This window comes from Leptopilina boulardi, unplaced genomic scaffold (genome assembly GCF_019393585.1).
Source record: "Leptopilina boulardi isolate dan_hultmark-lab unplaced genomic scaffold, ZJU_Lbou_2.1 LbouV2_63, whole genome shotgun sequence".
NCBI classification, from domain to species: domain Eukaryota; kingdom Metazoa; phylum Arthropoda; class Insecta; order Hymenoptera; family Figitidae; genus Leptopilina; species Leptopilina boulardi.
Window position 1 is genome coordinate 1 of NW_026138009.1, and position 25,939 is coordinate 25,939.

The following is a 25,939-nucleotide window of genomic DNA, read 5'->3' on the forward strand; positions in this document are numbered from 1 at the left end:
GAGACGGAATAATTTATTATTAAGAGAAATATATTAAAATTAAAATAAATGATCAAAGTTTAAAATTATTCCTCACCCAGCGCGACCGGGTTCAGAGTTGCTGGGGCTCTATTTGACAAAATAAAATAAAATAAAGATTTAATTGCACGCGGACGCCAGTTAATTTATTAATTAAAATTAACAAAAGACTTGATCACAGGGAGGGAAGTTGGTGAACCCAAATACAAAATATAAAAATAAAATATTAAGCGACTTCCAGGAATATTAAATTTATTACAAAGATAAAATAAAAGTACATTAACCACTTACTTGAATGATCGAATATGATCAAATATCGACTCTTTCCAATTTTATTTAACAATATATAATTTTGGATAATATCGATCCTCAAATTCAATATAATTTCTTATAATTCAAACGATCAATCAAACAATATAATTTGGTATAGTTCAAACAAACAAGGAGATATACTCCAGCACACAAGACGTACGGACAAAGAGTGAGGAACGGACCCGACGATTTTCGGTAATGCGCCAATATATTGAACTATTGGCGCTTAGATCGATGTAAGGTCACAGGGGCGAGTTATTGACCTTTTTTTCCTAACCCTTATCCTAGGATATTTGATCATTTATTTCTCAAAATAATGTCAAGAAATATTTTCCCGTCACATTCTCCCCCTTCGGACTTGACGTTAGTTTGAGAAAGAAAACTGAATCTGAAATAACTCAATCAAGCTGTAAATAATATAATTAACAAAACATTTTATAAGAATAAAACAAATAAAATAATAAATGAAAGTGATTAATGTCTGAAAAGAAATAATTAGTTGTCATGTTTGATTCTAAATTTATTTCAAAAAAGAAAAAACAATTCCTGGAAGTTTCCTAATAATTGTTTGTCAATTTTTAATTTTCTTTATTTATTGAAGAGAACTTACGTCGTAAATTACAATTATAGTATCAAAAATAAAACTTTCCTTTTAAGAAGGGTAAAACAAAGTAATACTATTTTGCTTTGGTTCAGATCAATAAGTCATAAATGTAAATTAAGATAAGATCAAAGTCATTTAAAACAAAATTTGTACTCTCGTTTTGAGATCAGTCTTTGATCAGTCTTCATGTCTAATTTTTGGAGTTCTTCTTGTATTTCGTTGGCACGATGACCTTGTATTCCTCTCCATCGGACAATTCAGGTCGAAGAGCCATTACCTCGTCAAGAGACTGATTAGCAAACTCGGTTGTCAATGATTGAACCGCTTGGCGACGTTTTTCCTCCGACAGATCTTTCTTTGAAGGTGCCATGTTGTTCGCTGGTTTTTCGATAAGAGAAAGAGCGTTCTCTCTGATCAAAAATGCCCTCACACGATTGACATAATCGTTTTGATTCGCAAAGTTTGCCTTGATCTTCCGGCGAAGCTGCTCCTCCGTATGCTCATTGATCAAATATTTATGATCAGATGGTATTGCCCAAGCTGGCAAGGTGACGTAGTTCAACCGAAGCCAGTCGACAAGTCCAGCGTAACGAATATTGCAATCCGGACATTCAGGACAATAGATGCACAGATCGTTAGAGCATCCTACGCATTTGTTTAGAGCCAACTCGTGCTCAACTCCATGAGGATATATGCAGTCAATGGTCTCGAATCCATCTGCTCCACAGATCAAACAAAATCCAGGTCTCATCGGCATCTTGCACTCCGTGAAACGATGCTCGCGTGACCTGCAGTTCACGCACGCAGCAGTTCTTTGTTTGCCCGTCACAGAAACAAAGGTCTGAGTACCTCGATCAACTTTCTTAGCTTCCATCTTTTTAAGAAAGATCTCAGCTCTCTTGGTGATCAAATTTTTGAGCAGCTTTTCCGACAGCATCCTGCAGTCCACCATGTAAAGAGGTTGGGATTGATTTTCAGAATCAACCAAAGTCGGAACTCCCAATTCCTTCATGACATCCTGGAAAGTCGGAATGTCATTGATCGTATATGGCAAAGGTTCCACCTTTACCGAAGGAGCGATGACAGAATCAGTTCTATCGGTCATCCTCATCTGCTGACCATCCTTCCTCAGCATTGGCTTCACATCAGGAATGCGATTCCTCTTCTTATTTTCTGATCGAATATCAAATGGAGTCACCCTGACAGTATTTGTCAACTCGATCTTGGGTGGTTTCCGATTACGGAACTCGTTGATCAATTGTTGAGCATCCGCAGAAATCTCGTCAATGCGCCGCTCGCTCGTTGTACTTGACGAAGTTAAGTTCTCGTCAAAAAGCGAAGCATTGTCATCAAAGATCTGATCAATTTGGTCATCTTGACCCTTGAAGTCAGACACCTTCAAAGTCATTTCTCGCATCAGATCGTCCATCTGTTTTTTGCAACGGACTAGTTTGTCCCATTGTTCTCCAAGATCACCTGCTTCTTCTGGATCAAAATTCGCAGCCATATCTCTGCTCATCCTTCCCTCAACAAGCAACCAATCAGACCTGAACTGTCCAAATTCGTGATGACCTCAGTCCTCCAGATGAATGCGCGCAGTTGATCGATCTACAAATAAATTTCATGACAATCGCAAACTCCGACGTGGTATTTTCAAATTAGAGACTGAATATTTGCCAACAACTTTACCATTTCTGTCTGACAGTTGGACTGTACCCGGACCATAAATTTTAGAAATAATAACTGGACCTACGTAACGGTGAGCCAACTTAGAGGAATAATTTTCAGCCTTATTGCTTAGCTTTTTGTTCGGATAATAAACCTCCATTCCCACCTCAAGTTCAACTGACAGTTTTCTATCGGCATTCGACTTGGCAAGTCGCTTTTCAGAATAATTCTACAACTTACTTTCGACTTTATGACGTAACTCGTCGATTATTTTCATGCGATCAACCCAAGCCTTCGTCGCGTCATCAGCAATTTCGTCAGTACCCACCTCACAGTCGGTTGATTTTAATTCTCGTCTCGCGATAGCCTCATAACCATGATTCAAGAAAAATGGCGAAACGCGAGTACCAGTATGAGGTACGGTGTTACATGCAAATTGTACTTTAGACAAATTCTCGTCCCATTCTCTATGATCTTGATTTATATAAGCGGAAATTATAGGTTTTATCGTTCGATTTACTCGCTCTACCGGATTACACTGAGGGTGAGCCAACGGGGTAGTGATATGCCTAACGCCTCTGGCCAATAAGTACGCTTTGACATCTTTATTTATAAATTCTTTCCCGTTATCTGTCACGATAGACTCCGGTATTCCCCAACGATCGAAAACGGTGTCAAGTATATTGACAACAATTTTTCCTGTTCGATGTCGGACCGCAAACAGTTCAATAAACTTTGTATATAAATCATGAACGACAATAATATCAGAATTTCCCTTTTTAGTTCGAGTTTGAGACACTATTGTGTCGATCGATAATTGAGCCCACGGTAACCGTAAGGATCGTGTAGTTAACCTAGCTTTAATAGGGTTTTGATTAAACTTTACCTTGATACATACTTCGCAATCTGAAACATAAGATTTGACATCTTGCGTCATGCCTGGCCAATAATAACTTTGACGAATTCTGTCAAGAGTTTTATGTGAGCCGAGATGACCTGCTTGAGGTAAATCATGATTCTCACGAAGCACTGTCAATATATTTGAAGGCTTTACTACTTTCTTCCAAGGATTCTCATCATCGATCACAGCCTTTTCGAAATCTGGACGAAAATAGAACAATTCGTCATTTTCAATTTTCCAATCATCAAATCGATTGGGATGATTCTTTACTAAGTCAAATTTGGTTTCATACCAATCCTGATCGCAAATCGAAGCTAATTGAATTCGACCCTGTACAGCATCTTCTACAACTTTTTCCCAGCCAGACGGATCTACATCTATGTCAAACATACGCGAGAGAGCATCTGGCGCCTCATTTAAAGTACCCTTACGATGTTCAACAGTCATATCATGCTGATATAAATAGATTGCCCATCTAGCTAGACGACCCACAGGATTCTTGAGTCCATGCAACCATTGCAAAGCCTGGTGATCTGTGATGACGGTAAATGGCATGCCTTCCAAATAACACCTAAGCTTCTCAACAGCCCAAACAACTGCTAAGCACTCTTTTTCCGTAGTCGTATAGTGAAGTTCCGCACCTCTTAATGGACGACTCAAAACCTCGATCAATATTTCCCTTCCAGAATCAGGATCCTTCTGAACAAGGATCGCACCTAGACCAAAATCACTAGCATCAGTATATAAAATAAACGGCTGTCCCGGTAGAGGAACATAAAGACGAGGAGCATTGATCAGAGCCTTCTTTACTTCGTCAAAAGATTTTTGTTCAACTTCTGTCCATTTCCATGGAACTTTGACGCTAGTAAGCTTATTCAATGGACCCTGTATCCTAGCGATATTCTTTAAATGCCTGTGATACCAATTAACTAGACCGTTAAACTGACGCAACTTAGTCCTATCTGTTGGAACAGGAAAATCAATAATTGGTTCTACTTTCTCGGGATTGGGTCTCATTCCCAACTCGTCAACAATATATCCGAGAAACTTAACTTCTTTGCAGGCAAAACTGCTTTTCTCTCGATTGATTTGCAATTTAGCCTCGCGAAAAACATCAAAGACAAGAGACAAAATTTCGAGATGATCGTCGAAAGTCTCAGTCACAATGATCCAATCGTCAAGATAGGTAAATACCTGATCAACCCACTTATTCGGGAGTTTCCTTTCCACAAGAAGATCACGAAAACGCCTTTTCAATGTGTCCATCAATTTTTGAAAGGTTGATGGGGCTCCTGTGAGTCCATACGGCATTCTATTCCATTCTAATAACCCTTTCCCTTCAACGACAAAAGCAGTATACTTTCGACTATCTTCATTCATAGGGATTTGATGAAAAGCCTCACTCATGTCAATAGTCGAGATAAATTTAGCTTGATGTAATTGCGAAAGGATTGATCTCATATTATGCAAAGGATAAGCTGGCTTTTTGGTTTTACGATTGAGGGGTTGATAATTAATACAAAACCTCAATCCGCCATTGGCTTTCGGAGCAACGACTGGCGAAAAGGCCCAATCACTATTACTCCATCTTATATACCCTTTTTCTAACAAACGATCAACTTCCTGTTCTAAATACTTCCGAACGATCTCACTTCTTCGATAGGGTTTTTGACGATGTGGAATACTATCTTCCAATTCAATTACGTGTTCAACCAAATCAGTCAAACCAGTACTCTCTCTATCAAATTTTATAAATTCCTCATCAAGAAAATTCTTCAATCTCCCTGATTCATCTGTCGAAAGACTCTGAAGAAAACTAGAACCTGTGCGACGATGCGATAATGAATAGACATGTTTACCACCTGCTAAACTCCAACTCCTGTCAAAAGGATCAAGTTTGACTTTGAAATTCAACCAAAAGTCCATTCCAAGAATCAAATCACTTGATAACCCCGGCAAGATACTGAACCACTGAGGTCCATAAACATCGCCTATGTCAATCACAAATAATGTCCCACCTTTAGTTTTGACCACCGATCTATCACCTAACCTAACTCCCTTCTTAGAAGAAGAATCAGGAGTCAAGTCCTGTACCTGATAATGCTTCACGCGATTATAAGCTGTTTCGCTCAGAAATGATCTCTCACTACCACTGTCTATAATACCCAAAATCTTTTCCCCAAAAATGGAAACCGTAACCGGGATCCTGACAGTTTTTACCGGTTCTGAAAGAGAATCGCAAGGGCAATATACCCTCCTCTGGGCAAGACGATGCACCACGTGAGACGGCAATCCGAAAGGTTTCCAATTCCTTATCGCCTCGTGATCAATTTCGTTCGAAGGAGCGCCCTCTTCTAATTGATCACAATAAATAGTTGACAGATTTATGGAATTCTCAATTTCATTTTCTAACTCTTCGCAAACCAAGTCATCAAACTCATTCTCTGACTCAGAAGAACTAACCGAGTCACTATCAAACAAACTAAGTTTAATCACGGCTTGACGTGAGGTATCAAGCCGAGAGACTATGTCATCTGATCCTCTAGTCAATTCAACGCTCGTCGAAAAACAACAAGTCTTATCAAGATCCTTGATCTGACCTATATTAGATGAAGAATTAAAATTCTTATCCTCCTCAAGTACGCCCTTTGGTTCAATAATTGGAGGTTCAACTACTGAGGGCTTTTGTCGTTTCCCTGATTATCGGGACAATCTACATTGGAATGACCTGTTTTTCGACAAAGACAGCAAACCAATTGTGGTTTGGTTTTACAATAGGGGACTGTGTGACCTGTTTGACCACAATTTTGACAGAAAAACCTAGTTTTATCCAATGGTTTAGAAGGTTCCCTACTATCACGCGATGATTGATCTTGTGTATTTGTCTTAGTCGAATGACTTGACTTCTCAAATTTCTTTAAATTCTGATCAAGTTTTTGTCGATTAATGGATTGGGTATTCCGTAACCCAGACTTGCTCTTTGAGCGATCGGATTCCCTACCATAAACAGCATTTAAACCAACTTCTTGATCACTATCAGAATGATCTTCAGAAGCATCAGTTGACTGTTCATTGTCAGAATCACTTTCGTCTCGAACAGCACACAAGTCCGTCCTAGGTTTCGATCTAATTTTCTGCACATCTGCTGAGCGATTGTAAATATAATTACGCTCATTGACATAGTGCAAGAATTCCCGATAATTCTTTAATGACAAATTCAAAATTTCAAATGTTAAACGAGGGTTGAATTTAGACAAGATCTGTTTTAACTGTTCCCTAAATCCTGGGGGATATTGCATTCTCTCAAAAACAAGACGCGCTTTACATGCAAACTCGGCTAAACTCTCTCCCTTGTCGACTTTTAAATCGCGAACCTCGAGAAGGAGATCGGCGTCATCCTTTTTGACGCCCCATTCAAAGCGAAACGCACGAGCAAAATCTTTCCATGTACGCCAATTTTTCTTGTTTACGAGGTACCAAGATCTGTACGATCCTTCAAATATTTTTGAAAGACAGGGGACAAACAGATTCCGATCTATTCCACTCGTACTCAGATAGTCTTTGAGGATTAGCAAGAACTGCTCTGGGTCTTTTTCTGTTTTTGGAAAAGAAATTTTCCATGAATTGACAATTCGACCGATTTGAATAGCGTTCGAATTCTCTGCACGAGGCTGCGGATGTAAGGAATTCAAACCATCCCGCGGTCTACTTGACAAATGACCTACAGATCTTGATTGATCAATTGACGAAAAACGATTTCGTACTTGTTGATCATCCTCACTAAAATCACTATCATTCCATGAAAATAATGAACCTACCCTACGGGCATTAGGTCCTATCGAATCACGATCTACTGTGTTTTCTCTATCACGGGACGGATTCAAATCACGTGGGTAACCGAAATTAAAATTGCCACCACCGACCCGCATGACATCACCCTGAGAAGATGTTAACATTTGTCGGTACTGTTCCTCAGTCACGTAAACTTCTTCGTCTATAAGTGTCCCGTCGGCCAGAGGTTTGCCGATTGTTATTTTTATTAATCGCGGAGGAACGATATTATTATTATTTATTCCTGCACGTAGGGGAATATTTCGACCGTTATTAATATCATTGCCCGCTGGTTGTGGAATCTCATTCGACAAACCAGGATCGCTATTGAAACGAACGCGTCTAGACTCATCCCCGACTTGAGTTTCATGAGGATACAAAGTTCCATTCTCGCGATTTGGACCAATATTTTGATCATCGAAAACCTCAGGAGTAACTGGAGGTTTATTTTGACGCGTATCTAACTCATTCAATTCTTCATCGGAAGAAATGGATTGCTGATTTATTCGCGCCCCTCCCCCTTCAGAGCGTAAGTTACCCTGATTAGTTGCGAGATCAATTACGGTGTTACATTTGATAGTTAACGTATCTAAAGCCTGTTCCAAAGCATCCATTCTTCGATGCATGGTTGACGTAATATACAACGGTGGCGTTTTACCCCTTCCCCTTCCAATGGACGAATGCATCGAAAAACCGTGAAAACTCCCTACACTATTCTGCGATGACGGTCTTGAAGTTCCCGGATTTTGATCAAATTGATCTCCCGAATTTATCGCGCCTGCGTTTGTAAGGGTCTCCAAAGGAGGATTTTCTATTTCGCGATTTGACGAATGTCCACTTGAAACTTGTTCAGTTGATCTTAAATTATCAGTTGTATTATTTTGTTCCCTTAACAACTGATTTCTATTTGGATTTCGTTTTGGGGGGGAAATAAACATTGACGTCATTGTGAGCAAACTTTACGTTATGCCAAGTTGATAACCGAATAAAAAAATTTCTTATTGATAAATAAATAAAAGCTTAAAAAAAAAATTGCTTTTATTAAAAAAAAATTTTTAATAATAAAATTTTTAAAGACAAGTCCCACAAAAGTTCGAGGTATATTATCCGATCCTTTTAAAATAATAAACAAAAAAAAATTGTTGTTCAATAATAAATATTCGACAATACACTCAAAACAATAAAATAGAACTTTGCCTAAATAATAATTGTTAAGTACATAAATAAATAACTTGACAATTAACAAAAAAAATTTTATAAGTTATAAACAACAATTAATGAAAACTAGTCAAATAAATTACAAATTAATGTATAAATAATAAAAATTAAATATTCTCTCTCAACAATTAGTCTGTGAGCAAGAGCAAGATCTTGTACTGTCAAAACAAAATGAGGGGAAATAAATACAAAAAAAATTTTAAGTTATAATATTTTTAAAAAAAAATTTTAAGTTATAATCTTTTAAAAAAAAAATTTTATTATAAACAATTCTTCAAGCAATCGACAAAACTATTAACAAGAGCAAGATCTTGAATTAATAGTACCGACCGCGAGAGAAAAAAATCTTTCAAATTTATTAAAAAGATTACTTGACAGCAGAGCAAGATCTTATTGACAAGTAAAATACTTTGATCAAAATATACGTATGTTGAGCAGAAGATATACTTTGCGGAACACACAAAAAAATTTAAAACCAGCAATTTATCTTGATCAAAATACCTATATGTAAAGCAGAAGATATACTTTGCAAAACATAAAACAATGGCAATATTCAAAAAAAAACTAACAAACATCGACAAGAGCAAGATCTTGAATCGGCAAAGTTCTATTGAATATTACGCTTAAAATTTTCAAAGGCCGATTTACGATCAACGCAAAATTTCGACACTTTGGCAATACAAAAAAAATTTCAAAACAACAATGGCAACATTCAAAAAACTAACAAACATCGACAAGAGCAAGATCTTGAATCGGCATAGTTCTATTGAATGCTACACTTAAAAATTTCAAAAAGCCGGCCCACGATCAACGTGAAATTTCCAACAATTTAAACAAACACAAAAAAATATTTCAAAAAGTTAGTTCGCGATCGACGCAGAAATTCTAACAATTTTGAGAAAAAAATTTTCCAATAATATTGTCGACAATAGCAAGATATTGTATCGACAAAATTTGGACAAAACAAAAAAAAAATTTTACAATACAAAAATTCTCATCAAATTTAATTATTTTCTTGATGTAGCAAGATACGATCACGAAAACAAAAACACAAAACTTTATTCAACGAAAATTTTGTCAAATCAAAATTATTATTTCGACAGAGCAAGATCTAATCGAAACAAAACAAATAAAATATGACTCTTTGTCCAACACTTTAAAATATACGTCACCATAATAAAATTTCAAAAAAAAAAAAAATTTTACGAAATTTTTGTCAATTCACAAAAAAAATAAAATTTCGTTATAAACAATTATAAAAAATATTCAAAATTTCTAGAAAGTAAACTTTCAAAAAAAAAAATTTCGACAAAATTATCAATTTGTTCAATATATTATTCAGTCCAACTGTCAACAGAATTACGAACTAAACACAATTAAAATATTTCAACAATTCAAAATATAATTCACACAAAATATAAAATGAAAATCAAAATTGACGAAAAAAAATTATTAAAATAAATCGTCGTTATTCCCAGTATGTCGCTGTGTACATAAAGCAAGTTTAGACCTGAGTCTGTCAAGGTCGCTCACACAAAAGAAATGTAAACACTCTGATCGCTTCCCGTTCAAACTCGCACTTTCTAATTTTCAAAATTTTTCACACAAATAAATTATAATTTTACTTTTCACTCTTAAAGATAAAATTATTGGCAAAATTTACAATAAAAAAATCCAACGTTGCCCCACGTTGGGCGCCAAATGAGACGGAATAATTTATTATTAAGAGAAATATATTAAAATTAAAATAAATGATCAAAGTTTAAAATTATTCCTCACCCAGCGCGACCGGGTTCAGAGTTGCTGGGGCTCTATTTGACAAAATAAAATAAAATAAAGATTTAATTGCACGCGGACGCCAGTTAATTTATTAATTAAAATTAACAAAAGACTTGATCACAGGGAGGGAAGTTGGTGAACCCAAATACAAAATATAAAAATAAAATATTAAGCGACTTCCAGGAATATTAAATTTATTACAAAGATAAAATAAAAGTACATTAACCACTTACTTGAATGATCGAATATGATCAAATATCGACTCTTTCCAATTTTATTTAACAATATATAATTTTGGATAATATCGATCCTCAAATTCAATATAATTTCTTATAATTCAAACGATCAATTAAACAATATAATTTGGTATAGTTCAAACAAACAAGGAGATATACTCCAGCACACAAGACGTACGGACAAAGAGTGAGGAACGGACCCGACGATTTTCGGTAATGCGCCAATATATTGAACTATTGGCGCTTAGATCGATGTAAGGTCACAGGGGCGAGTTATTGACCTTTTTTCCCTAACCCTTATCCTAGGATATTTGATCATTTATTTCTCAAAATAATGTCAAGAAATATTTTCCCGTCACATAATTTTAAAAACTTAAACCATGGCTAGAAACTATCGAAGTATGGGAAAATTTTTTTTGAAAATTTTGACAACTTGAACCATGGCTAAAAGCTAACGAAGTATGGGAATTTTTTTTTAATTTTAAAAACTTAAACCATGGCTAGAAACTATCGAAGTATGGGAAAATTTTTTTCGAAAATTTTGACAACTTGAACCATGGCTAAAAGCTAACGAAGTATGGGAATTTTTTTTTAATTTTAAAATCTTAAACCATGGCTAGAAACTATCGAAGTATGGGAAAATTTTTTTTGAAAATTTTGACAACTTGAACCATGGCTAAAAGCTAACGAAGTATGGGAATTTTTTTTTAATTTTAAAAACTTAAACCCTGGCTAGAAACTATCGAAGTATGGGAAAATTTTTTTTGCAAATTTTGACAACTTGAACCATGGCTAAAAGCTAACGAAGTATGGGAATTTTTTTTAATTTTAAAAACTTAAAGCATGTCTAGAAACTATCGAAGTATGGGAAAATTTTGACAACTTGAACCATGGCTAAAAGCTAACGAAGTATGGGAATTTTTTTTTAATTTTAAAAACTTAAACCATGGCTAGAAACTATCGAAGTATGGTAAAATTCTTTTTGAAAATTTTGACAACTAGAACCATGGCTAAAAGCTAACGAAGTATGGGAATTTTTTTTTAATTTTAAAAACTTAAACCATGGCTAGAAACTATTGAAGTATAGGAAAATTTTTTTTGAAAATTTTGACAACTTCAACCATGGCTAAAAGCTAACGAAGAATGGAAATTTTTTTTTTATTTTAAAAACTTAAACCATGGCTAGAAAATATCGAAGTATGGGAAAATTTTTTTTGAAAATTTTGAGAACTTGAACCATGGCTAAAAGCTAACGAAGTATGGGAATTTTTTTTAATTTTAAAATCTTAAACCATGGCTAGAAACTATCGAAGTATGGGAAAATTTTTTTTGAAAATTTTGACAACTTGAACCATGGCTAAAAGCTAACGAAGTATGGGAATTTTTTTTTAATTTTAAAAACTTAAACCATGGCTAGAAACTATCGAAGTATGGGAAAATTTTTTTTGAAAATTTTGACAACTTGAACCATGGCTAAAAGCTAACGAAGTATGGGAATTTTTTTTTAATTTTAACAACTTAAACCATGGCTAGAAACTATCGAAGTATGGGAAAATTTTTTTTGAAAATTTTGACAACTAGAACCATGGCTAAAAGCTAACGAAGTATGGGAATTTTTTTTTAATTTTAAAAACTTAAACCATGGCTAGAAACTATCAAAGTATGGGAAAATTTTTTTTGAAAATTTTCACAAATTGAACCATGGCTAAAAGCTAACGAAGTATGGAAATTTTTTTTTTATTTTAAAAACTTAAACCATGGCTAGAAAATATCGAAGTATGGGAAAATTTTTTTTGAAAATTTTGAGAACTTGAACCATGGCTAAAAGCTAACGAAGTATGGGAATTTTTTTTAATTTTAAAATCTTAAACCATGGCTAGAAACTATCGAAGTATGGGAAAATTTTTTTTGAAAATTTTGACAACTTGAACCATGGCTAAAAGCTAACGAAGTATGGGAATTTTTTTTTAATTTTAAAAACTTAAACCATGGCTAGAAACTATCGAAGTATGGGAAAATTTTTTTTGAAAATTTTGACAACTTCAACCATGGCTAAAAGCTAACGAAGTATGGGAATTTTTTTTTAATTTTAAAAACTTAAACCATGGCTAGAAACTATCGAAGTATGGGAAAATTTTTTTTGAAAATTTTGACAACTTGAACCATGGCTAAAAGCTAACGAAGTATGGGAATTTTTTTTTAATTTTAAAATCTTAAACCATGGCTAGAAACTATCGAAGTATGGGAAAATTTTTTTTGAAAATTTTGACAACTTGAACCATGGCTAAAAGCTAACGAAGTATGGGAATTTTTTTTAATTTTAAAAACTTAAAGCATGTCTAGAAACTATCGAAGTATGGGAAAATTTTGACAACTTGAACCATGGCTAAAAGCTAACGAAGTATGGGAATTTTTTTTTAATTTTAAAAACTTAAACCATGGCTAGAAACTATCGAAGTATGGTAAAATTCTTTTTGAAAATTTTGACAACTAGAACCATGGCTAAAAGCTAACGAAGTATGGGAATTTTTTTTTAATTTTAAAAACTTAAACCATGGCTAGAAACTATTGAAGTATAGGAAAATTTTTTTTGAAAATTTTGACAACTTCAACCATGGCTAAAAGCTAACGAAGAATGGAAATTTTTTTTTTATTTTAAAAACTTAAACCATGGCTAGAAAATATCGAAGTATTGGAAAATTTTTTTTGAAAATTTTGAGAACTTGAACCATGGCTAAAAGCTAACGAAGTATGGGAATTTTTTTTAATTTTAAAATCTTAAACCATGGCTAGAAACTATCGAAGTATGGGAAAATTTTTTTTGAAAATTTTGACAACTTGAACCATGGCTAAAAGCTAACGAAGTATGGGAATTTTTTTTTAATTTTAAAAACTTAAACCATGGCTAGAAACTATCGAAGTATGGGAAAATTTTTTTTGAAAATTTTGACAACTTGAACCATGGCTAAAAGCTAACGAAGTATGGGAATTTTTTTTTAATTTTAACAACTTAAACCATGGCTAGAAACTATCGAAGTATGGGAAAATTTTTTTTGAAAATTTTGACAACTAGAACCATGGCTAAAAGCTAACGAAGTATGGGAATTTTTTTTTAATTTTAAAAACTTAAACCATGGCTAGAAACTATCGAAGTATGGGAAAATTTTTTTTGAAAATTTTCACAACTTGAACCATGGCTAAAAGCTAACGAAGTATGGAAATTTTTTTTTAATTTTAAAATCTTAAACCATGGCTAGAAACTATCGAAGTATGGGAAAATTTTTTTTGAAAATTTTGACAACTTGAACCATGGCTAAAAGCTAACGAAGTATGGGAATTTTTTTTTAATTTTAAAAACTTAAACCATGGCTAGAAACTATCGAAGTATGGGAAAATTTTTTTTGAAAATTTTGACAACTTGAACCATGGCTAAAAGCTAACGAAGTATGGGAATTTTTTTTTAATTTTAAAAACTTAAACCATCCCAAGTAGAAATGTGCCACTGGCATAGTACTGACCCAACACTGCCAGTCAGTATAACAGTACTGACTGCCGTACTGGGCCAGTATTGGACCAACCCTGGCTGGTAACGCTGTCCAGTACTGATTTTGTTTCGCTCACCAGTACTAACGTAGTACTAGAATAATACTGGCATAATACTGGCATAATACTGGCAAAGTACTCATCCGGACTTAAAATCTCACTTTTTTACAAAATGCTAAAACACGCTTTCCAATGCAAATTTTATCCTTATTAGCTTATTACTCCCATTTTTACCACGAACAGGTAATGTGAAGCCAATAATAGTTAATGTTATTTAGAATATATAAAATATTATTAACAATAAATAATTAAAATAATAATTATCATTTATATTAATTAAATTATTTTATTTTTAATAAATTATTTTACAAAAAATAATTTGTGTTGTAAATTTTTTTATTTTTTTAAATTCATAATATTTAATTTTTTTTACTTTGCACTTATACTTAATTTAATAATTATTTAATAATTGATATTACACATGAACAAATATTGTACTTATAACACTTAAAACTAAAAACGAAAAATCTCGAACGCATGGGGGATCGAACCCTAAACCCTTAGAACGCAAGTCAGATACGCATACCGCACAGCCGCGCTGGCTTGAAGTGCTGACTTGAAGTAGTTCACCTAATACAAAAGTTTTGATTTCAAAGTTTGTATTATCTATTGATCACGAAAATAAAATGAATTTATTCTTAAATTTTTTAAACTCACAAAATTTTTTCAATTTTTACAAAGATTTAATGAAATAAAACTGGATATCAATTTCAGTTAAATATTTTTAATAAATTATTTTTACCGTAAATAATATTAAAACAGACAAAAATGATTGATGAATTACATAATTAAAAATAAGTTAATAAAAGACGACTGTAAAATATGAATGGTGAAAAATTTTTTAAATTTAATATTTAATTATTAATAATATTTAAAAATTACAGTGAAAAAATTACATTTGCTTTATTTTTAAAACTATTAGAAAAAAATTCTCAACTTATTGTTATTGTATGCATGATAAATAACTTAATGCACATATTTCAATGAGTACTAAAATAACTAAAAAAACATACATATATTTTATGTAGGTATATAATAATACATTACAATTACATCCAAAATTTTGAGGGAAAGTATTCGAAAGAAATTAATATACATTTTTTTAAATAAAAAATCATCGTTTTCTACCTATTGGAATAATTTAAAGACTTTTTCATTTAATGTTTTTTATCACCGACATAGTACTGATTCGGTGTGAATGACAGTGTACTGCCAGTACTGGTTTTAATATTTTTTTACCTCCGACATAGTACTGATTCGGTGTATTAGTCAGTACACTGCCAGTACTGAAAGTCAATACCGACAGCCAGTATTGGATCAGTACCATGCCGGTGTTTAATTACGGCGAGCTACGGATATTTCTACTTAGGATGGCTAGAAAATATCGAAGTAAGGGAAAATTTTTTTTGAAAATTTTGAGAACTTGAACCATGGCTAAAAGCTAACGAAGTATGGGAATTTTTTTTAATTTTAAAATCTTAAACCATGGCTAGAAACTATCGAAGTATGGGAAAATTCTTTTTGAAAATTTTGACAACTAGAACCATGGCAAAAAGCTAACGAAGTATGGGAATTTTTTTTTAATTTTAAAAACTTAAACCATGGCTAGAAACTATCGAAGTATAGGAAAATTTTTTTTGAAAATTTTGACAACTTGAACCATGGCTAAAAGCTAACGAAGTATGGAAATTTTTTTTTAATTTTAATAACTTAAACCATGGCTAGAAACTATCGAAGTATGGGAATTTTTTTTTATTTTAAAAACTTAAACCATGGCTAGAAACTATCGAAGTATGGGAAAATTTTTTTTGAAAATTTTGACAACATGAACCATGGCTAAAAGCTAACGAAGAATGGGAATTTTTTTTTTATTTTAAAAACTTCAACCATGGCTAGAAAATATCGAAGTATAGGAAAATTTTTTTTGATAATTTTGACAACTTGAACCATGGCTAAAAGCAAACGAAGTATGGGAATTTTTTTTTAATTTTAATAACTTAAACCATGGCTAGAAACTATCGAAGTATGGGAAAATTTTTTTTTTAAATTTTGACAACTTGAACCATGGCTAAAAGCTAACGAAGTATGGGAATTTTTTTTTTATTTTAAAAACTTCGACCATGGCTAGAAAATATCGAAGTTTAGGAAAATTTTTTTGAAAATTTTGACAACTTGAACAATAGCTAAAGGCTAACGAAGTATGGGAATTTTTTTTTAATTTTAAAAACTTCAAACTTGGCTAAAAGCTATCGAAGTATGGGAAAATTTTTTTGGAAAATTTTGACAACTTGAACCATGGCTAAAAGCTAACGAAGTAAGGGAATTTTTTTTTAATTTTAAAAACTTAAACCATGGCTAGAAACTATCGAAGCATGGGAAAATTTTTTTTGAAAATTTTGACAACTTGAACCATGGCTAAAAGCTAACGAAGTATGGGAATTTTTTTTTAGTTTAAAAACTTAAAACTTGGCTAAAAGCTATCGAAGTATGGGAAAATTATATTTGAAAATGTTGAAAACTTTAAACATAGCTTGAAGCTTGCGAGGTATAGCGAAAAAAATGTCTATTTCAAAATTTTGACAACTAGAACCATGGCAAAAAGCTAACGAAGTATGGGAATTTTTTTTTAATTTTAAAAACTTAAACCATGGCTAGAAACTATCGAAGTATTGGAAAATTTTTTTTGAAAATTTTGACAACTTGAACCATGGCTAAAAGCTAACGAAGTATGGAAATTTTTTTTTAATTTTAATAACGTAAACCATGGCTAGAAACTATCGAAGTATGGGAATTTTTTTTTATTTTAAAAACTTAAACCATGGCTAGAAACTATCGAAGTATGGGAAAATTTTTTTTAAAAATTTTGACAACTTGAACCATGGCTAAAAGCTAACGAAGAATGGGAAATTTTTTTTTATTTTAAAAACTTCAACCATGGCTAGAAAATATCGAAGTATAGGAAAATTTTTTTTGATAATTTTGACAACTTGAACCATGGCTAAAAGCTAACGAAGTATGGGAATTTTTTTTTAATTTTAATAACTTAAACCATGGCTAGAAACTATCGAAGTATGGGAAAATTTTTTTTTTAAATTTTGACAACTTGAACCATGGCTAAAAGCTAACGAAGTATGGGAATTTTTTTTTTATTTTAAAAACTTCGACCATGGCTAGAAAATATCGAAGTTTAGGAAAATTTTTTTTGATAATTTTGACAACTTGAACCATGGCTAAAAGCAAACGAAGTATGGGAATTTTTTTTTAATTTTAATAACTTAAACCATGGCTAGAAACTATCGAAGTATGGGAAAATTTTTTTTTTAAATTTTGACAACTTGAACCATGGCTAAAAGCTAACGAAGTATGGGAATTTTTTTTTTATTTTAAAAACTTCGACCATGGCTAGAAAATATCGAAGTTTAGGAAAATTTTTTTGAAAATTTTGACAACTTGAACAATAGCTAAAGGCTAACGAAGTATGGGAATTTTTTTTTAATTTTAAAAACTTCAAACTTGGCTAAAAGCTATCGAAGTATGGGAAAATTTTTTTGGAAAATTTTGACAACTTGAACCATGGCTAAAAGCTAACGAAGTAAGGGAATTTTTTTTTAATTTTAAAAACTTAAACCATGGCTAGAAACTATCGAAGCATGGGAAAATTTTTTTTGAAAATTTTGACAACTTGAACCATGGCTAAAAGCTAACGAAGTATGGGAATTTTTTTTTAGTTTAAAAACTTAAAACTTGGCTAAAAGCTATCGAAGTATGGGAAAATTATATTTGAAAATGTTGAAAACTTTAAACATAGCTTGAAGCTTGCGAGGTATAGCGAAAAGAATGTCTATTTCAAAATTTTGACAACTAGAACCATGGCTAAAAGCTAACAAAGTATGGGAATTTTTTTTAATTTTAAAAACTTGAACCATGGCTAAAAGCTAACGAAGTATGGGAATTTTTTTTTATTTTAAAAACTTAAACTATGGCTAGAAACTATCGAAGTATGGGAAAATTTTTTTTGAAAATTTTGACAAGTTGAACCATGGCTAAAAGCTAACGAAGTATGGGAATTTTTTTTTTATTTTAAAAACTTCAACCATGGCTAGAAAATATCGAAGTATAGGAAAATTTTTTTTGATAATTTTGACAACTTGAACCATGGCTAAAAGCTAACGAAGTATGGGAATTTTTTTTTAATTTTAATAACTTAAACCATGGCTAGAAACTATAGAAGTATGGAAAAATTTTTTTAGAAAATTTTGATAACTTGAACCATGGCTAAAAGCTAACGAAGTATGGGAATTTTTTTTAATTTTAAAAACTTAAAGCATGTCTAGAAACTATCGAAGTATGGGAAAATTTTTTTTGAAAATTTTGACAACTTGAACCATGGCTAAAAACTAACGAAGTATGGGAATTTTTTTTTTATTTTAAAAACTTCAACCATGGCTAGAAAATATCGAAGTATAGGAAAATTTTTTTTGATAATTTTGACAACTTGAACCATGGCTAAAAGCTAACGAAGTATGGGAATTTTTTTTTAATTTTAATAACTTAAACCATGGCTAGAAACTATAGAAGTATGGGAAAATTTTTTTTGAAAATTTTGACAACTTGAACCATGGCTAAAAGCTAACGAAGTATGGGAATTTTTTTTTTATTTTAAAAACTTCGACCATGGCTAGAAAATATCGAAGTATGGAAAAATTTTTTTTGAAAATTTTGACAACTTGAACCATGGCTAAAAGCTAACGAAGTATGGGAATTTTTTTTAATTTTAATAACTTAAACCATGGCTAGAAACTATAGAAGTATGGGAAAATTTTTTTTGAAAATTTTGACAACTTGAACCATGGCTAAAAGCTAACGAAGTATGGGAATTTTTTTTAATTTTAAAAACTTAAACCATGGCTAGAAACTATCGAAGTATGGGACATTTTTTTTTGAAAATTTTGAAAACTTTAAACATAGCTTGAAGCTTGCGAGGAATAGCGAAAAAAATGTCTATTTCAAAATTTTGACAACTAGAACCATGGCTATAAGCTAACGAAGTATGGGAATTTTTTTTTATTTTTAAAACTTCAAACTTGGCTAAAAGCTATCGAAGTATGGGAAAATTTTTTTTGAAAATTTTGACAACTTGAACCATGGCTATAAGCTAACGAAGTATGGGAATTTTTTTTTATTTTAAAAACTTCAAACTTGGCTAAAAGCTATCGAAGTATGGGAAAATTTTTTTTGAAAATTTTGACAACTTGAACCATGGCTATAAGCTAACGAAGTATGGGAATTTTTTTTTATTTTAAAAACTTCGACCATGGCTAGAAAATATCGAAGTATAGGAAAATTTTTTTTGAAAATTTTGACAACTTGAACCATAGCTAAAAGCTAACGAAGTATGGGAATTTTTTTTTTATTTTAAAAACTTCGACCATGGCTAGAAAATATCGAAGTATGGAAAAATTTTTTTTGAAAATTTTGACAACTTGAACCATGGCTAAAAGCTAACGAAGTATGGGAATTTTTTTTTAATTTTAAAAACTTAAACCATGGCTAGAAACTATCGAAGTATGGGAAAATTTTTTTTGAAAATTTTGAAAACTTTAAACATAACTTGAAGCTTGCGAGGTATAGCGAAAAAAATGTCTATTTCAAAATTTTGACAACTAGAACCATGGCTAAAAGCTAACGAAGTATAAGAATTTTTTTTTAATTTTAAAAACTTCAAACTTGGCTAAAAGCTATCGAAGTATGGGAAAATTTTTTTTGAAAATTTTGACAACTTGAACCATGGCTAAAAGCTAACGAAGTATGGGAATTTTTTTTAATTTTAAAAACTTAAAGCATGTCTAGAAACTATCAAAGTATGGGAAAATTTTTTTTGAAAATTTTGACAACTTGAACCATGGCTAAAAGCTAACGAAGTATGGGAATTTTTTTTTAATTTTAAAAATTTAAACCATGGCTAGAAACTGTCGAAGTATGGGAAAATTTTTTTTGAAAAGTTTGAAAACTTTAAACATGGCTTGAAGTTATCGAACTATGGGTAAATTTTATTTTGCATTTCTGAAAACTCACACCATGGCTAGAAGCTAGCGACCTATGGGAAATATTTCTCCGATTTTTTGAATCAGAAATTTTTTATGTCAAAAAAATTCTTTTTTCAGAGAAATTGTTAGTTTTTATTTAAGAATTATTTCATTGTCCCTGGATCAATTCATAAAATTCTGTTTTTTAAAGCACTAATTTTTTTGATTTAAATAAAAAATTTATTTAAAGAAGAGGAATTTTTTTCTCATTAATGGCCCTGTTTTTTATTTGAAAGGAAATTTTATTTTGAATGGAAAATAAAAGTTAAAGAAACATCAAGGATAAAATGATTTTATTAAATATAAAAAAAGTTTAATTTTTCTATCTGTATTAAACATTGATATATATATTTATATCCATATGCACTTTATCTAGACCAGAAAATTTTAATCAGAAACAATGTCCGCCCTTCATTATTGCACGCTGAAAATTAAAAATAAGTAGTTCATATATTAAATCAAGTTGAATTTTTTTTATTAATGCTATTTATGAAGTGATTAATAAATACATAAACCATTTTCTTAATATATATGAGCTATAATATAAATAATATTGTTGAATAATATTAATTGTAAATAATGAAAATGACAGATCAAAATACTTTTACATTTTAAGATTTTGATTTAAGTTTGTTTACAATGACAAAATAAAAATGTAATAAATCGAAATATACATATTTTTATAATCATGAAAATGTTCTTTTTTTGTAGTTTTATTGTACTTAAATGTGTATGATTTTAATAACTAAAATTTGTGCTTTTAAATGATATCAATGTTTATTAATCGAAATCAACATATAAGACTCCCTTCAACATTTGATTTTTAAAGAGCGCATAACTTCTAGCGACAGCAAGCAATTAATTTGGTAGAGGTATCTGTCGACGGTTTAAGCATTTAGAAAATTTTGAAGAGTTATAATTTGTCCTCATAAATTTTTCTCTTTTTGATACAAGAATTTTTAGGTTTAATTCCTCGATAATTTTCTAGTTGCAAAAAATAAACCTTACATGAAATCTGTAAATAGAGAAAATAGTATTAAATCAAGAAAACCAATGTACTTGTACTTATTTGATAGCCCGTTTTCACCGTGTGAATAAATTTAATCTGCCGAAAATTTAAAGGCAGTAAATATATTCTACATCTGCGCAGAATGTTTTTATACAGCTGTATTGTAAAAACGGGCTACAAGAAAATTTTACTATTTTGAAGTAAATTTTCTTGTATAGTACTAACCTACATATTCTTCTGAAATTCCATGTGATAACTATGTCTGCCCTCTTACAACAGAAATATTGAAACTTTGAAAGATGTATTTTTAAATGTTTCGTTTTTTCGAAAATATAATGATAAAGATGACGATTAATTTCAGCCGAAAATTTTAAATTTTATTTAGCCAAAATTGTGGAGAATATTTTTATATTGTGTGCTTAGTTAAAAACTTTTAATTTTATTTAGCCAAAATTGTGGTGAATATTTTTATATAATGTGTGCTTGTTTACATGTATCAATTTTTATTCATTTTCAATGACATTCACAGGTTGTGAAACGAATGTTGTTAAAATATCTTCTTTTTGAACGTTTATAAAAAAACACACAGTTTGTAAGTTTTCTACTCTTATAACATCCATTTGATTTGGGATTTCATATATTCTATGAATAAAATTTAAACCAATTTGTGGAAGAACTGTTGTAGGGAAAGCTAGTTCGTTTCGGTATTTTCTAATGATAGCATAAAATATTGCTGGGCAATCACAATTAATTCGACATTCGCAAATTAAGACTTTGATAAATAGTCGAATAGTGCCAAATCTACATTCATCATTCGCAGTATATTGTGCACAATTAGAATTAGTTACTTTTGCTTGCGTGTATATTTCAGATGTATATATTCTTTTGTCCTTAAATAATTTTTTGAATACTTTGTATTTTGTACCTCCAATTCTATGATCTAAAAGTGTCTGCTGGACGTCATTTGGAATTTCCATTTTTTGAGAATCCGCCAACGACATATAAATTTTCTTGAATTCGTTGCAGTTTTAATTGTTTAGTACAACATATGTACTTTTTACAAAAATCGTGAGGTCGAGACCCTTCATTAAGTTCGTCTTGATTTAATGTGTACGTGTTGATATATAATGATGCACCAAAATAAATTTGAAGTTGAGCACCTTTACTCCCATGAAGTAAATTTCTTAATTTTCCATTAATGTCTTCATAGGTAAAACAAGAATCTACGAATAGAGGACCCTTTTCACGAACAGCACGAGGAAAATGTTGCACCGAATGCAAATTGTTTGTCATGTTTCGAGCATCATAAAGATACTCAAATCTAGACAGAAATTCATGCAACATTCGATCAGCATTATTTATCATAACTTCCGATATGCTTGGTTGACTAAGAAGATATATAGCGTTAACTAATAATTTCAGATGCTCAAAATATTCAGGGTTTAAAGCATCTTCTAGAACTATAAGACACACATAAAAGAAGAAAACTTTAAACTCTGATGCTTTCCAGTATTTTAAATGTTCTTTTATTGAACGAAGTCGTCTTGGAACAAATCGGGGTAGTTTAATACTTTTAATGAGCTCATCAATAGCGTCAACTTTCTCGTGAATGGAGTAACGTTTGCCTACGTGAGAAGAATCAAACCAAAGGGTTAAAAGTGATTTGAAAACACCGATAAACACGCAATGCATAGGATCTATAGCTGTTGTTCTAATCCATTGATAAACCAAGAGGGTCAAAATGGTAGGGCCTTTTACACCACAAACAGGGTGTCCATCAGTAGCTACTTGAGCATGTCTTAATGTTTCTGCTTCAGTCCTGTATTCCAGATTACGTTGATATGGATAAACCTGGGTAGATCCCTCTCTTCTTCCTTCAATCTTACATTTTTGACAACCAAATTTCCCATTGTATTGCTTCATATTAAGAAACAATGCTTTCGCTGGAAGGTCACATGTGCCTGATATAATCATAGCCTTCACATTAATCATTTCATTTTCACCTTCAGGTATATCAATATCAACGCCATTCGACAATTGCAGAACTTCGTCATGTAGGGGTAACAGAAATTGGTTAGGTGAGGGTTTACTCTCTCCAAACCAAATTCCAGCTAAAATGAGATTTTCTTTCTTGAATCGTTGTTCATAGGGGAGTTCATTTATGACTAGATAAAAAGGCCAGAATGAAAATTATGAAGATTTAAAAACCTGTACACCATCGGTATACCATGAAAAAGAGATATTATTTGGGAAAGATAAAAGTCTACCAGGCTCAGACAACTCTTTGTAAATGTTTCCGTCATATATATCTTCAATATTGTCCACATTTAATTTAACTCTATTAAATCGGTGCTGTAATTTTTGTCGGAAACCTAGTCGTTTGTAAAGAGCTTTAAGCTGAGAGATTATTGAAATTGTTATAAAATAACTACTTTTAATTTCATGCAAACAATGTGGACACTGTAACATTTCTGTTTCGTGATTTTTCAAGCAAAATGAACAGTAAAAATTTCGAGTTAGTGGACTATGTAAATTTTCAAAAAACTTTTTAAAGTGGTATAAGGTTGTCTTGCAATTATTTGGTTCAGGACAGTGCATAGTTAACAATTCTAATATGGCACCTGTTATTACACCTGAAAGAGAAAATCGTAATACAACAGCAAGAATAGATAAAACACTTTCTTTAACTGTTATTGGTGATCCTTCATAAAGAGGAAGGTCTTGATTTTCATTATCGTCATTATCGGAATCATTATCAACATCGTTTCCTGCATCATTATCATGTTCATCATCTTCATCATTTGAACTTAAATTCAAATCACTCTCTTCCTCAGAAAGTATGATATCTTCTTCAGCATCGAAATATTCTAATTTATAATAAATTTTATAAATAAAATAGTAAAAATCGAAATTGGGTAAAATGGAGTAAAAAAGTTCATTTTTGTCATTTAAATTCATGTTTGAAAGCATAAGGAGTAAGAGGCAATTCATTAATTACGTTAGGACGATTTTGGCTAAATTTAACCGTTCCTACCCCCATATAAGGACACAAGATTTTTCGGACCCCTCCTTCCCCTTCTTAAGTAAGAGTTTACCAAGAGATCTTCTAAAAAGCATTAAATCGTCATTAAATGTCGTGAAAAAAGATTCGGGTACAATAAACACTTTATAACTGACCTAAATTAAAAACTTTTTATTTTTTAAATAATAATTATTTAGTCTTCGTAAAAACGTATTATTATTAAAGGTGAAGTTTTTAACAATCTTAATGTAAATAAAAAATGTAATTACAACAATACAAATGGAAAATATAGCTTCTACCCCCCCATTCCCTAAGGACCCTTACGTAATTAATAAATGGCCCCTAAAAGGAAAGAACTATATGTCCAGAAAGTTTGATCGGTAAAGTTAAAATTTTCACAAAACAAATATTGTACTCTTTAGTGCAAAAATTAATTTTCTAATAACTGAAAATTCCGGTCAAGAAAATCGAAAAAGTTTTTTTAAACTTTCATAATTAAAATTTTCGAAAAACTAGTTTATACTTTTCAAAAAAGTTTTTTTAAATTTTCAAAATTAAAATTTTTGAAAAACTAGTTTATACTTTTCATGGAAAACCAACTTTTTTGGAATTAAAAATTTTTGAATTTTTGCACAAAAGAGCACAAGTGGAGAATTCTTCACAAAATTTGTTTTTTTTTAAATTTTAACTTTACAGATCTAACTTCATATAGACATAAGAACTATATAGAATTGATATCAATACATCATAAAAAAAATGAAATAATTTCGCCCCCGTTTATTCTTATTGATTTTTTATTATAATTATATTTTTACACTATCAGTGTACGAAACAGTTTTCTAATATATTATTGACGTATAATACTTCAAAAACAATCACAATTATTGCATTTAGTATGTTACTATTTATATTTTTATACTCTTTGTTTTTCAGTTAAAAATTTTTTAAAGCATCCCAATCAAAAATTTACTAATGGCGCAGTACTGACAAATACTGGCGCAGTACTTGCACCCAGTATTGGCGCCAGAGGTGGAGTAACTTTGGGATAATAACATTTTACCAGTATTGGCTACCAGAGTTGGCACTAGCACTGGTAACCACTACTGGTTCAGTACTGGCCGAGTACTGGCAGTTTTGTAATTTATTTTATACGAAAAGAAAGCTTTAACTGTAACAGAGATAAGTTTCACTCCAGGTAATACTTTTTTGGTATACTTAGGAAAAAGTGTCTGAAATTTTTAGTAACCCAACACAAATTAAATATTAATTAAATTAGTTAACTAACTAATTAATATTTTATTATATATAAAATTGTAAACACCAAGAATTTTTATATTATTAAATATAATATATATTGCAAATTATTATTTTAAAAAATCAAAAAATAAATATAAAAATATGTTTATTATAAAACCAAAGTTTTTATAATATATAAAAACAGTTCAGTAAAAATAAAAATGTTTATAAAATAATTATAATGTATGTAATTATGCAATTAACTATTTAATTATTTTATTATTCACTTTAATTTATAAATTATTATATCAAATATAAATAAATTAACATTGAATTCAATTCAATTTACATAAAAAAATAAGTTTAGAAATTAACTCATCACAAATATAATGATTTAATAAATAATGAATACTAAA

The 25,939-nt window shown here is 31.1% G+C and overlaps 1 protein-coding gene across 1 annotated transcript; it reads right to left on the reverse strand.

Annotated features, from left to right (window-relative positions):
• Window positions 1-926: 926 nt before the first annotated feature.
• On the reverse strand, window positions 927-10,733 carry LOC127290367 (uncharacterized). Its single transcript, XM_051318871.1, has 2 exons — window positions 10,565-10,733; window positions 927-2,542 (listed from the first exon to the last, which is right to left on the reverse strand). The coding sequence occupies exon 2, from the start codon at window positions 2,451-2,453 to the stop codon at window positions 1,125-1,127; it is 1,329 nt and encodes a 442-aa protein (XP_051174828.1). The 5' UTR covers window positions 2,454-2,542; window positions 10,565-10,733; the 3' UTR covers window positions 927-1,124.
• Between the last annotated feature and the right edge of the window lie 15,206 nt (window positions 10,734-25,939).

Excerpts from the sequence above, each read along its gene's own strand:
- LOC127290367 (XM_051318871.1), bottom strand. The coding sequence starts at position 2,453 with ATGAGCAGAGATATGGCTGCGAATTTTGATCCAGAAGAAGCAGGTGAT.